The sequence below is a fragment of the Hemiscyllium ocellatum genome, chromosome 31 (assembly GCF_020745735.1).
Source record: "Hemiscyllium ocellatum isolate sHemOce1 chromosome 31, sHemOce1.pat.X.cur, whole genome shotgun sequence".
Taxonomy (NCBI): domain Eukaryota; kingdom Metazoa; phylum Chordata; class Chondrichthyes; order Orectolobiformes; family Hemiscylliidae; genus Hemiscyllium; species Hemiscyllium ocellatum.
In genome coordinates this window covers 38455770-38468479 of record NC_083431.1, presented here as the reverse complement: position 1 = coordinate 38468479, position 12710 = coordinate 38455770, and the positions used below count along the sequence as shown (strand labels likewise).

The following is a 12710-nucleotide window of genomic DNA, read 5'->3' as shown; positions in this document are numbered from 1 at the left end:
ATGGCACAGGAGACTTTAACCTGGACTTCCAGCTCAAAGTAAAGACACAACTACTGTGCCACAAGATCCCTTCTGGATAATCTTTGTTTTATAGGAGTACTCAATCACTGCCTGCAGCTAACCAGTAATAAGTAAATGAGACCAACGGACCAATTTCTTGTGGTTCAGTTATTGGCCTCATTAGGTGCCTGCACTGTATTATAATCATGATTTGAGTTATGCAAGATCCAGTAGGCTCATATTCAGTTTCTAGTCTGCACTCTTCCCTTAAATGCAATGGTTCAAATAAGGAAACCCAGTTAATTTCAGTGACTTATAAATTACTGAAGTCAACTGCAACATTTTGAAATAACATGCTCTGCGCTTTCTTTCTTTAAGAGATTTTACATCTATGATAGAGTGACACTGTGGAGTATCAGTTCTGATTTAATACAATTAGTGATGTCTTTTCAAATTGTGAGCAAATTTCCATTCACTTTGAGATGTGCCCTTTGTCCCCAAACTGCTAATAAACCTTATCTACATATAATTAAATACAAAATCTGCATGGAACCAGCACAATAGGCTATTATTAAAACACTTGTAATTTTTTAGCTTAAGGTTGAACCTTGGTAAAATTTGATTAATGTATTTAGCAGGTGGAAAATAGGTTTGGCCTGGAAAACACACTGGAATCAGTGGCATTGCATCATCTTAGACAAATACAATATTACATTACAGAATAAAAGAAATTGGAAGAACTGTGGATGCTGTAAATTAGAAACAAAAACAGAAACTTCTGGAAAAACTCAGCAGATCTGGAGGCATCTGTGCAGAGAAAGCAGAATTAATGTTTTGGGTCCAATGAAGCTTTTTCAGAACTTCAGTTCAGTTGGGAGACAAAGACTATCCTCTTCAAAACTCAGGTATTGATGCAGATTTTCCAGAAGGGTGGTTAAGTGCAGCATTTTACATAACTTTATTATTCAGTGGGGAATCCTATTCAGCAGGAAGAAATGGAAGGTGGATAGGAGATGTAATAGGATGACATTGAGGGCGATGAGAATAAAAGATGTCCACCATTCCTGTCAATTGCATAATTTCTTTGCTAGTAGCTCAAGCAAATGGAGTTGTGTTCTAAATGCACCATTCCTCCGCATCATCAATTCCTCAGAAGAACAATCTCATTTCTACCATTATTTTTAGGAGTGTGGTTAGCCTAAAGACAAGGACTTTCAGACAAAAACATATTACATTATCAAATACTTAGAAAGTATCAAAAATTTCAAAAATGAATCTAAGTACTTCTCTAGTCATTGAACATTGTTCATTGTGGAGCAACATCTAGCACATGTTTTAAGTGTTCTTCTAAGTGTCTTAACAGTGTTCTTCGAAGATACTTCTCAAGTTGTTTCAGTTAAGGATGAAGGAGGCTCCAGAGATTTCAATGAAGAAATTGGAGATGCCTGTAGTTGACTGGGTTTTAGTCCAATTCATTCATCAACCTCATTGCTCACCGTCTTAATTCCTGGTTCACTAATATCTTCATTTAAAACTTTGCATATTTGCTTTCAAATAACTCCACAGCTTCCTCGCTCCCTATCTCCAAATCTTCCCCACCCCTATAAACCTCAAAGGCATCCATATTCTGATTTTGAGCATCCTTGATTTTAATTGCTCAACCATTGGTTGCTGGCCTTCAGCTGCTAATGTCATGCTCTGGAATTCCCTCTTACCATTCTCCTTGTTTTAAGAAACTCTTCAAAATATACTGCTTTGATGATTTACCTCAATATTTTTTATACAGCTTGTTGTCAAACTTTGCTTTGTAGAACTCCTGTGAAATGCCTGACTACATTATAGGTGTTATATAAATACAAACAGTTGTTTAAAAGTTCATAGTATTTAGACAAAGAATGAAATGTACACAATTACAATTCTTCATTTGGATCTCAAGTCATAAATACTTAAAATATTCACATTACCAGCTAATTAATACAATTAGGATCTGTTCAACTACTTAACTTTTAGCTAAATAATGTGTACATTCAATGCAAATGAATCCAGTATTAATTGCTCATACCTCTCCCATAAGGATACCCAAACTGGCTCAGTGCCCCATACTGTTTAGGAGGTTTACCTGCAATACAAAATCTGGCCCATTAAACATTGTTTTACTAAGACAGCTTATATATCCTCATTCATAATGGGCTGGGATTGACTACTCACATGATAAAATGGTGGAAACAGATACAAAATTTAAAAAAAACTTTTGTCATACTCAACACAGTGAGAATAAAAACCATTATCCTTTTAAACAGATAACTCAGTTGTGCAGGGAAACATTGTAAATATGTTTTTAGGACTCCTTTCCCAAAAGCACTCCGAGTTGAAGCAGAACACTTGACTACTTTTAAGTTAGAGGTAGATAGGTTTTGTTAAGCAAAGGCTTGAAAGGTTATCAGAATTAGGTGGGAATGTGGATTTAAGATGACAATCAGAGCAGCCTTATGATATACAAAGCAGGCTTGAGTGGCTGGATGGCCTACTCCTGCTTCTGATTTGTTTGTGTATATGTTTGTAGATACAAGTTATCTGGATTTTCAATACATTTTTGAGAATGTGATGCATTTCTTAAAAGTTAATATGCATGGAAGATTGACCACCTGAGTTATGATTGTATTGGCTATGGAAAGCAAAACACATTAGCATAAAGAAAAGACTAATTAAGATTGTTGTCATAGATTTATGAATTGGAGATAAATATTATTTTGGTTATCTGCTCCTCACACTATTTGTAAGTTATATTGAAGATATTATTCTGATTATACAAGTGTAAAGATGATTAATTGGCCACTAACTTTGATAGGTCCTTAAAATCAGTGCAGATATAGCGATATACAATTAATCTGTTACTGCTGCTTCGAGCATAGCCATTCTGTCCATCTTGTGCTGCCTATTCAGTTCAAATGTTTCAGCATCTAAGCAATGCTAACTGTATTGTTAATGGACTGGAAATACTAACAGAGTGTTAATGTCATGTGTGGTGAGATCACTGAAAATGAAGCTGTACTGCTTAATGCAGGCCTAGAACTCTATTAAGACTATTGTAGCTGGAGCTGGTGCTGATAGTTAGGTAGAAAGTGAACCGGACTTGAGAAATACTAAATAATGGCACATGTTTGATAGCAGCTCCTAACCTTTCTACACTCTACTCTGGATATCCTGATGGAGGGAGGAGGCTGCGAGGAGGGTTTTGTATTAATATGTCTCAAGTCACATATTCAGAAGAGACATAGGCATAGTGATCAAACCCAAGAGTCAAAGCTTCAAGACCTGGATACATATTACAAAAACCTCAGTAATGTCACGTAGTCAAGATTAGCAAATGCATCTTCAAAGATCATTTCCGAACAATAACACAACTAGCCTCACATGCTGCACAATGCTCTACATGTCCACCACTTAACTACCAACAATTTTTATCCGTTAGAACTGTATTATATTTTGACTAAGCTTTAACATTTTAACACTGCTGAAAGCCTCACTCATGTTTCACAGTTTACGTATGCTGTCAGCTATTCAACCATGATAGCCACATCAGTAAAACAGATTGCATGATATTCTCTAACACATTTCTTTCTCCTAAAAGGGAAAAGGATGCTCAACTAGAGGCAGCAAGAGTTAATGGGAGACCTACAAGTATATCCTAATCTCCTTGGAGGAGATTGTCTTGGATATTAATGATACAGCCATTGTTGGAATCATGGGCAGTAACTGATAACCATCAAAGATAAGAGCAACTTAATTCCTCATTCTCTGTTTTACATCCCCATCCTCCTTTATTTGATATATTTCTTTGTTTTTGAATCAACTTGTTCCGGCATGTTATTGCATGTTTCTGGGACGGATGGAACTTGAATCAAAATCTTCTCACCCAGAGACAAAATGCTGGGTTAATTTCCTTTACCTGAAAACCCATTCAGGTTAAATCCAGAAGAAACTGAAAATAAAAGCAGGAGGAGGCCATTCAATCCTTTTGAACCTGCTCTGCCATTCAATATGATCATGGCTGATCATCTAAATTAGTACTCGGTTACCAATTTCTCCCCATACCCTTTGACCTCTTTATCCCCAAGGACAATATCTAACTCCTTCTTAAAAACATTTAATGTTTTGGCCTCTTTCTGTGGAAGAGAATTCTTCCTTCTCATTTTTTGCCCAGATACTACATGCTCAACATCTTCCACTTCCTGCAGTTCTACTCCCCTCAGCAGTTTGGTTGTGCAACTGACAAACCATCTTGAAGACCCTTAATAGGACATATTGAAGGGTGCTCCTAGATTTGTTGAGGCATTTAAATTGCATCTTCATAAAATCATTATAGCTCTAAAATTGGCCTTGTGGTCATCAAGTTCATATTGTGTCTGTTGTCTGTATCAATAGTGGTACAAATTTGAATAACACATACAGTGCTGGAAAATCTCAACAGGTTTGGCAGCACTGGTGGAGACCGTGAGGCAGAATTAACATTTTGAGTCTAGTACACTATTATTTTGGTGATAGATCCCCCTCAGGCGGTATCAGATAGGTCCTTGAAGGATAACATATATCTCCAATGAGCCATCTGCTTTTGAATAAATTATGACAACTATCACGATATCTTGATCAGATGTGCTTCACTGAGAATGTTTTAGTACAGCAGGCTGCAAATTGCAGATCTGTTACAGAAACCTGAACAGCCTGAGGAAATTTCACCACATCTCATCATCTGTATGTATATCCTGTGAAAAGAGTACAATCTTCATTGAGCATAAACCCTGTGTCCATTCCCTTTGATAATGTGGAGCAGTGTGTGGCTGAGCAGAAGGCAGATACAAAGCTTTCACGGATGCCAATATAATAAAGACCAGATAATCTACTTCTAGTGGCATCAATATTGGCCTAGACACTGGGTATAATGTCTCTGCTCATCTTTGAAATAGTCTTACTTTGACAGAAGCAGGCAAATGCGCCTCATTTTAATGTCTCATCTGAAAGAAGACACCTCCGACAGTGTGACTTTCCTTTAGGATTGCACTGAAATGTAAACCTTTATGCTTTTTGCTCAAGTTTGAAATTCTGTGAAAATCAGATGCCCTGTGATTCAAAGCTGAGTGCATTGATAATTAAATCTGAAGGAAAAACCAAGATCATCTTGTCCTCACCAAAATCTGTCTATTTGATGCATCTAGCTATGGCTGTATTGGTAGGAATGACCATAGTACAGAGCTTATAGAAACAAAATCCTTCATACTTAGAATTCTAATATTGTGTGGTAACATCACTATGCTTGATGAGATAAACTGAGTAATAATCGAGCTCAATAATCTGCATCATCAGAACTGTAGAATTGCATTCTACCATAATCTGTCAATTTATGGCCTGTGCTATAATTTGCCCTGTAGTACAGTTCTCCCATATTCAGTTATGTTAGTGATTTAACTAATTAGTGCCATATAGAAAGTGAAGGTTCCATGAATATCATTGTCACCAATAATAGGAGAGACCAGTGTTTAACTGGCAAAGAACAAGGCTAAAGCATTTGGAACTATATTTAGATCGAAATGTGAAGTGAATTTTCCATCTTGGCCTTCTCTAGAGGACTCAAATACCATCTATAAGAGTGTTCAGTCAAATTTGTTTCATTTACATGACATCAAGAACTGGTTTAGCCCACTCGATACAGCAAAGACCATGGCCCTCAATAACAGCCCAGTTGGCATCCAGAAGACCTGTACTCCAAACTTTGTTCTTTGAGGAACTGACAAAGTTGACTGACGAAGGAAGGGCTGTAGATGTCATATACATGGACTTCAGTAAGGCATTTGATAAGTTTCCCCATGACAGGCTGTTGGAGAAAGTGAAGTTGCATGGTGACCAGGGTGTATTGCTAGGTGGACAAAGAACTGGCTGGGCAACAGGAGACAGAGAATAGTAGTGGAAGGGAATTTCTCAAAATGGAGAACTGTGACCAGTGGTGTTCTACAGGGATCCATGCTGGGACCGCTGTTGTTGTGATATACATAAATGATCTGGAGGAAGGTACAGGTGGTCTGATTAACAAGTTTGCAGAATACACTAAGGTTTGGAGTAGCAGATAGTGAAAGGGACTGTCAGAGAATACAGCAGAATATAGATAGATTGGAAAGTTGGGCGGAGAAATGACAGATGGCGTTCAATCCAGGCAAATGTGAGGTGATGAATTTTGGAAGATCCAATTCAAGAGCAAACTATACAGTTATTGGAAACGTCCTAAGGAAATTGATGTACAGAGAGATCTGGGTGTTCAGGTCCATTGTACCTTGAAGACGGCAACGCAGGTCAATAGAACGGTCAAGAAGGCATACAGGATACTTTCCTTCATCAGACGGGGTATTGAGTACAAGTGTTGCCAGGTCATGTTACAGTTGTATAAGACTTTGATTTGGCCACATTTAGAATAATGTGTACAGTTCTGGTCGCCACATTACCAAAAGGATATGGATGCTTTGGAGAGGGTGCAGAGGAGGTTCACCTAGATGTTGTGTGGTATAGAGGGTGCTAGCTATGAAGAGAGGTTGAGTAGATTAGGATTATTTTAATTAGAAATATGGAGGTTGAGAGGGGTCCTGATTGAGGTCTACAAAATCATGAGAGGTATAGTCAGGGTGGATAGTGAGAAGCTTTTTCCCAGAGTGGGGGACTCAGTTACTAGAAGTCACGAGTTCAAATTGAGAGGGAAAAAGTTTAAGAAAGATAGCCGTGGAAAGTTCTTTGTGCAGAGGGTGGTGGGTGCCTAGAATGCATTGCCAGCGGAGGTGGTAGAAGCTGGCACGATAGTGTTATTTAAGATGTATCTAGACAGTTACATGAATGGGCAGGGAACAGAGGGATACAGATCCTTAGAAAATAGGTGACAGGTTTAGATAGAGGAGCTGGATCGGTGCAGGCTTGGAGGACCGAAGGGCCTGTTCCTGTGCTGTAATTTTCTTTGTTCTTTGTTCTCTCTTCTATTGTTCCTCTGGCCAAGCTATTCCAGTTCAGTTACAATCCTGTCATCTACCTAACAAAAGGAAACTCACCCATTTTTACCCAGTTCACAAAAGTTGGATAAATTTCAAATTGCTGTTGTCATCCCATTAGTTTACTCCCAAACTTCTGCAAAACAATCTAAGATGTCATTGGTAATGTTATCAAGTAGCACTTTTTACCAATAACCTGCTCATGTTCTAAACATGGACAAAAGATCTGAATGTCATGGGTGAATTAGCCCCTGAAATAAATACGGCATTTGACTGAGTGTAGCATTTAAAAAGTGGACTAAAATCACAGTCAGTAAGAATCACAGAGCAAAACTCTCCACATGCAACAGTCTACCTATCACAAAGAAAGATGTATTTGGTTTTTGGAGGCCAATTATGATAGCCTTAGGATGTCACTGCAGGAATTTTTCAGGGCAATGTCCTATGCTCAACCACCTTTAGCTGTGAATCAGTGACCTTCCCACCATTAGAAGATCAAAAGTAGGAATGTTTGTTGATGATTGCATAATTCTCTGTACCATTTTAAACTCTTCAGATACGAAGCAGTACATACCCACATGCAGCATAGGTTGTATAGCATTCAAGCTTGTGTTGATAAATGGAAAATAGTAGTTGTACCATATACATTGTCAGGCACTGGCCAACTCCACCAAGACATGATCTAACCACTTCACATTCAATAGCTTCATCATCACGGAATACTCAACCATTACCATTACTGGGACTACAAAAGCAGGTCAGAGACTAGGGATTCTGCAAAGAGTAATTCACTGAGGTGGATGACCATGCTAAATTGTCTTATAGTGTCCAGAGATGTGCGGGCTATGTGGATTAGCCACAGGAAATGCAAATTTACAGGGGTAGAGTGAGGGGTTGGGTCTGGATGGGATGCTCTTTGGAGGTTTGGCATAGACTCAATGGGCCAAATGGCTTGCTTTCACACTGTCGGGACTCTATGATTCTTCTCAATTATTCCTACCAAACTTTACTGGCTCCTAAAAGAGTTACCACTATTTAAAAAGAATTAATGAAAAGTGTGATGGAATACAACCCACTTGCTTCAGGAACTAACTGAAACAACATTTAACAATCTCAACTATCTCGGACAAAGCAGCTTTTTTCACGGGCACCTGATACATCAGTTCGAACATTTGTTACATCCACCACAGGTACACAGTTGTTGCAGTATGTACCATATACACGATACATTGGACCAACTCGTAATGACTTCTTCAAAAGCATCTTTCAAACCTGTGGCCTCTCAGGCCCAGAGCAAAAGGCACACTAGGTGCATTAGAACATTTACAAGACACACCACTTTGACTTAGAAATTATCACCATTATTCATTCACATTGAATCAAAATCCTGAAGAATCCTTTTCGACCCAGTACTGTGTCCCCCTAAACCAAATGGATTACAGCAGTTCAAGAAGGTAGTTATTCACCGCCTTCTCAAGGGAAATTAGATATGAACCGTAAATGCCCATTTTCCAAGATTGCATCAATAAATTAAATGCTCCCTGAACACTCTAGGCACAGGCAGCTCCCTGAGAGTCCTTTAGTCCCAACTCTTGCTCCCACATCAATGCTTGTTCTTCTCTGTGTGATCTCTGTTAATTCAGTTGCTTATGAATGCAGATATATTGAAAAGTATTAAAAAGTTAGTAGATGTAGTGGACAGTTGAGTACAGTTAGTTCAGTTGTTTAGATGGTTATCACATAGATCAGAATCATGAAAATGGCATCAGGTTCGACCCTCGTTCTGGATGAGGTAGATTTGGGATATGTCTCCTCATATGCAGAAAAGAGAAGATGAAGGATAGCACATAATGGAAATAGAAGGATGAAAACATATAACTAATAAAACTTTAAATAGAACAACAGTGAGGCCATAAATGGAAGACCATGTGGTTGTATGTGGTATTGCGACATCCATCTTCAAAAGGATACTTACATATTGATGTGAATACAAGGTGATGCTGAGAATTAGATACAAATCATGAGAGATTAAAATTTTGAGAGTCCGAGATAATATGGATATAAGAGGGGTTTAACCTGAGGAATCAAATACAAATATAAAGTAGGAGATTTAGAAACATGCTCTCAGCAGTGTCAATAATGATAATGTGAGTTCCCTTTTTTAAGAAAGAGATGGGTCTAGATGCAGCTGAATATTAAAGAGATAAAAATGAAGGCCTGAAATAATGAACAGTTTCTAAATGTAGGCAGATGTGTCCCTTTATGTGACTTCAAAAATTATGTAGAGACTGAGATGTTGATGGAGACGGCTCTTTATATTTAGTGATTTAGTTAATGTGATATTCTGAGAGCCAACTTAGTCCAACTTTGAAATTCCAGAGCACCAAGCTGAATATTTGGTACCTGCAGTCTGTAGGCCTCCTAGCTGTCCAGTTCCAGCTCTGTATCCAATTCCAATTCCTGAAAAGTAATTTATTAGGCAACATTAAAAAGGAAAACAGCCTCTCTTTGCAATTTCTTTTCCCATGCACCTCTGTATGGTGCTGACATTAGTCAAAGATACACTTATGCTACCTCCATCAAATGGTAATTTTTTTTTGAAGTGTGACAAGATAACCTCATATTTTCCATCAATATAATGTTTCCTCTTGTGTTTGCAAGTCCTTTGCTTGCTCTGTTGTATTCCTCCCTTCTATGATATCTCCATTTCCTACTTTAAGGTGCTTTTGCATTTACACATGACAGTGAACATTATGAGAGATTAGTGTTTGCGAGCACCCTCTCCTTTCTCACTGCTAAATCTGGATCTGTTTATCACTGAAGTGTTTGCTATTGGTCAATAATTTTGATGTTTAGGAATTCAGCCAGGTTTAATAATGTAAGAATGGAAAGCTGGCTTGCAAGTGTTATTGTCTTACAATCTGAATTAAACAAGTGCTAATGTAAAAACACCTTCAATTCTCAAGTAGATATTCTTCCTTAACTATGATGCAGAATTTCCTCACGTCTGCTTCCACTTTAACAAGAGAGATTCAACTGCGTGACTGTACTGGCCTACACAAAAAAAAATCCGGTCGTCTTGTGAAAAGTTTTGGTTAAATGAGTCGTTTGCCTCAACAATTTAGTTGGAAGTTCATTATTGTCACCAATGACTAACTATAAAATAATTTTAACCTAATTTTCCAAAATGCTAAACCTTCTAGAGATCTCTATCTCAGAAATACATTCTCACTTGCACAACCAACATTAGCTCATTATTGACTCCTTGTACTAGTTTATTCATTCTTTACTGAATCTTTGCACCTGCCAGACAAAACACTGCCCTGTTAGTGTTGTCTTTATCAAAGAACAGATGACTGATCAACCATATTATTAAGTATACCACTTTGAATATCTTCATCACTTTTCTTATGCTGTTGGTTTGTCCCTGTTTTGCACATTTTTCAATGTCATTGTGTGGTCAGTTCTAACAGCATGATTCAATGCCCAATATCAAAGTGGTCATTGTTTTTAAATTAAACCATGTAAATTGCTACAGTGTTGTATCAGCCACAGCAGTCTTGAGTATCACATCAATTCCTGTTTAAGATTATCTTACCTATTTGTGTAATCCAATAAATTTAAAACAGTTGTATATAATATAGTGACTATTATTTTACCACATGCTGACTATTCAAATCCTTGAGAAAGATCTACACCAGCCCTGTGTTAGTTACGTTGAAGAATGAGCGTGGGTTAGTACATTATTGTAACTCAATCTAAATTGATCAGTAGACTACATTAAAATGTGCGAAGATAATAATCATGATCAGTGCACTGGGCAACTTTTGGGATGTTTATGCTTGTGTAACAAACAGAACAGCTTGTTCTAAAACTACTGAAAGACTACTTCATTGGTGTATCCCCACCTGTTGAGTTAGAACATACAGTATGCTTTTCATTCAGATGATTAAGGAAGTTGAAATCTTATTCTGGCTTCAATATCAAAACTTTCTTACAGAATAAGATTCATCTCCAGATTAAATATAAATCAGCATTAACATTATTTTTGAAATTCACACAGTTGAGGATCCTCTTCACATATGAGGTATACAATGACTAGATAATGTATCGGAGCTTCTTACCAGGTTGATAGTAGGGTAGGTATCCACCATAGCCTCCTTGCCCTGAAGAAGAACCAGAGCGTGAAAAATCTAATTACCATTAATAAGCCTCTGAATAAAAGCTTTGTAAGTAAATTTATCATTTAGCAGTAAGTATCATGCTGATTAATAACTATTTTATTTCAAATAGAAATCAATTACGTAGCATTTTTAAATGCATAAGGTATACATTTAGTGTACTCAATCTCTTCTCATGTGATGAAGCCCTCATTGTAGAAACCAGTATAGTGAACCTTAGTTGCAGTCCCTCTCAGGCAAATAGATAAGGTGGGCAAAACAACACACGGTATTTAAAATTTTATCAATGTCCTGCAAATTCGCAGTATGACCACTCATACTGCAATTCGCTTTGTACTGATGACTAATAAACTATTGCTTACATTATTGTTTGCTGCACCTGCACATTTATTTTTGAGATGCATGCACAAAGGTAGCAAGTTGCTTCTAAATGCAAACATTCCCCAGTCTCTCCTCATTTCAAAACTATTCTGCCTTTTCATTTTCCTACCAAAATGGATATCCTCAAAAAGTTTGCTATATTGTACTGCATCCAGCATTTTCTAACCCACCTATCCATTGAACCGAACAGGACAAACAGTACAGAATCCACCAATATCATTTATTGTATCCGTTGCTCCCGATCTGGTCTCCACTACATTGGGGAGACTGGACACCTCCTAGCAGAGCGCTTTAGGGAACATCTCTGGGACACCCGCACCAATCAACTACACTGCCCTGTGGCCCAACATTTCAACTCCCCCTCCCACTCTGCCGAGGACATGGAGGTCCTGGGCCTCCTTCACTGCCGCTCCCTCACCACCCGATGCCTGGAGGAAGAACGCCGCATCTTCTGCCTCGGAACACATCAATCCCGGGGCATCAATGTAGACTTCAACAGTTTCCTCATTTCCCCTTCCCCCACCTCACCCCAGTTCTAAACTTCCAGCCCAGCACTGTCCCCATGACTTGTCCTACCTGCCTATCTTCTTTTCCACCTATCCACTCCACCCTCCTCCCTGATCTAACACCTTCATCTCTTCCCCCACTCACCTATTATACTCTATGCTACTTTCTCCCCACCCCCACCCTCTTCTCATTTATCTCTCCACCCTTCAGGTACTCTGCCTGTATTCCTGTTGAAGGGCTTTTGCCCGAAACGTCAATTTTACTGCTCCTGGATGCTACCTGAACTGCTGTGCTTTTCCAGCACCACTAATCTAGAATCTGATTTCCAGCATCTGCAGTCATTGTTTTTACCTATCCATTATGTCTGTCTTCCGACAGTTTCTGTGTAACTTCTTCATTGCTTACTTTGTACGAACGATTGCACAGATCTCAGAATTGCACCAGACCTTTAAATAGATGGATGATATCATGATATGTGGCACTCTACAATAGAAGGTTTATCTTACTGTTTGTATGTTTAATCAGTCTGTGAGCAAACAGCCAATCTGCTCTGGCAAAATTTCAACTCCCCCTCTCACTCTGCCGAAGATATGCAGGTCCTGGGCCTCCTCCACCGCTG

At 38.4% G+C, this 12710-nt stretch overlaps 1 protein-coding gene across 7 annotated transcripts in view; it reads right to left on the bottom strand.

Annotated features, from left to right (window-relative positions):
• Positions 1 to 12710, bottom strand: part of elna (elastin a) — a 271733-nt gene that overhangs the window by 3808 nt on the left and 255215 nt on the right. For 6 of the 7 annotated variants that reach the window (XM_060848374.1, XM_060848377.1, XM_060848379.1 and 3 more), the window contains 3 exons: positions 11147 to 11188; positions 9426 to 9482; positions 2063 to 2119 (listed from right to left, as the gene is read on the bottom strand). In XM_060848374.1, coding sequence (XP_060704357.1) covers positions 2063 to 2119; positions 9426 to 9482; positions 11147 to 11188 — 156 coding nt within the window. The remainder of the gene's footprint in view (positions 1 to 2062; positions 2120 to 9425; positions 9483 to 11146; positions 11189 to 12710) is intronic. The other variant, XM_060848380.1, reaches the window with a different exon arrangement.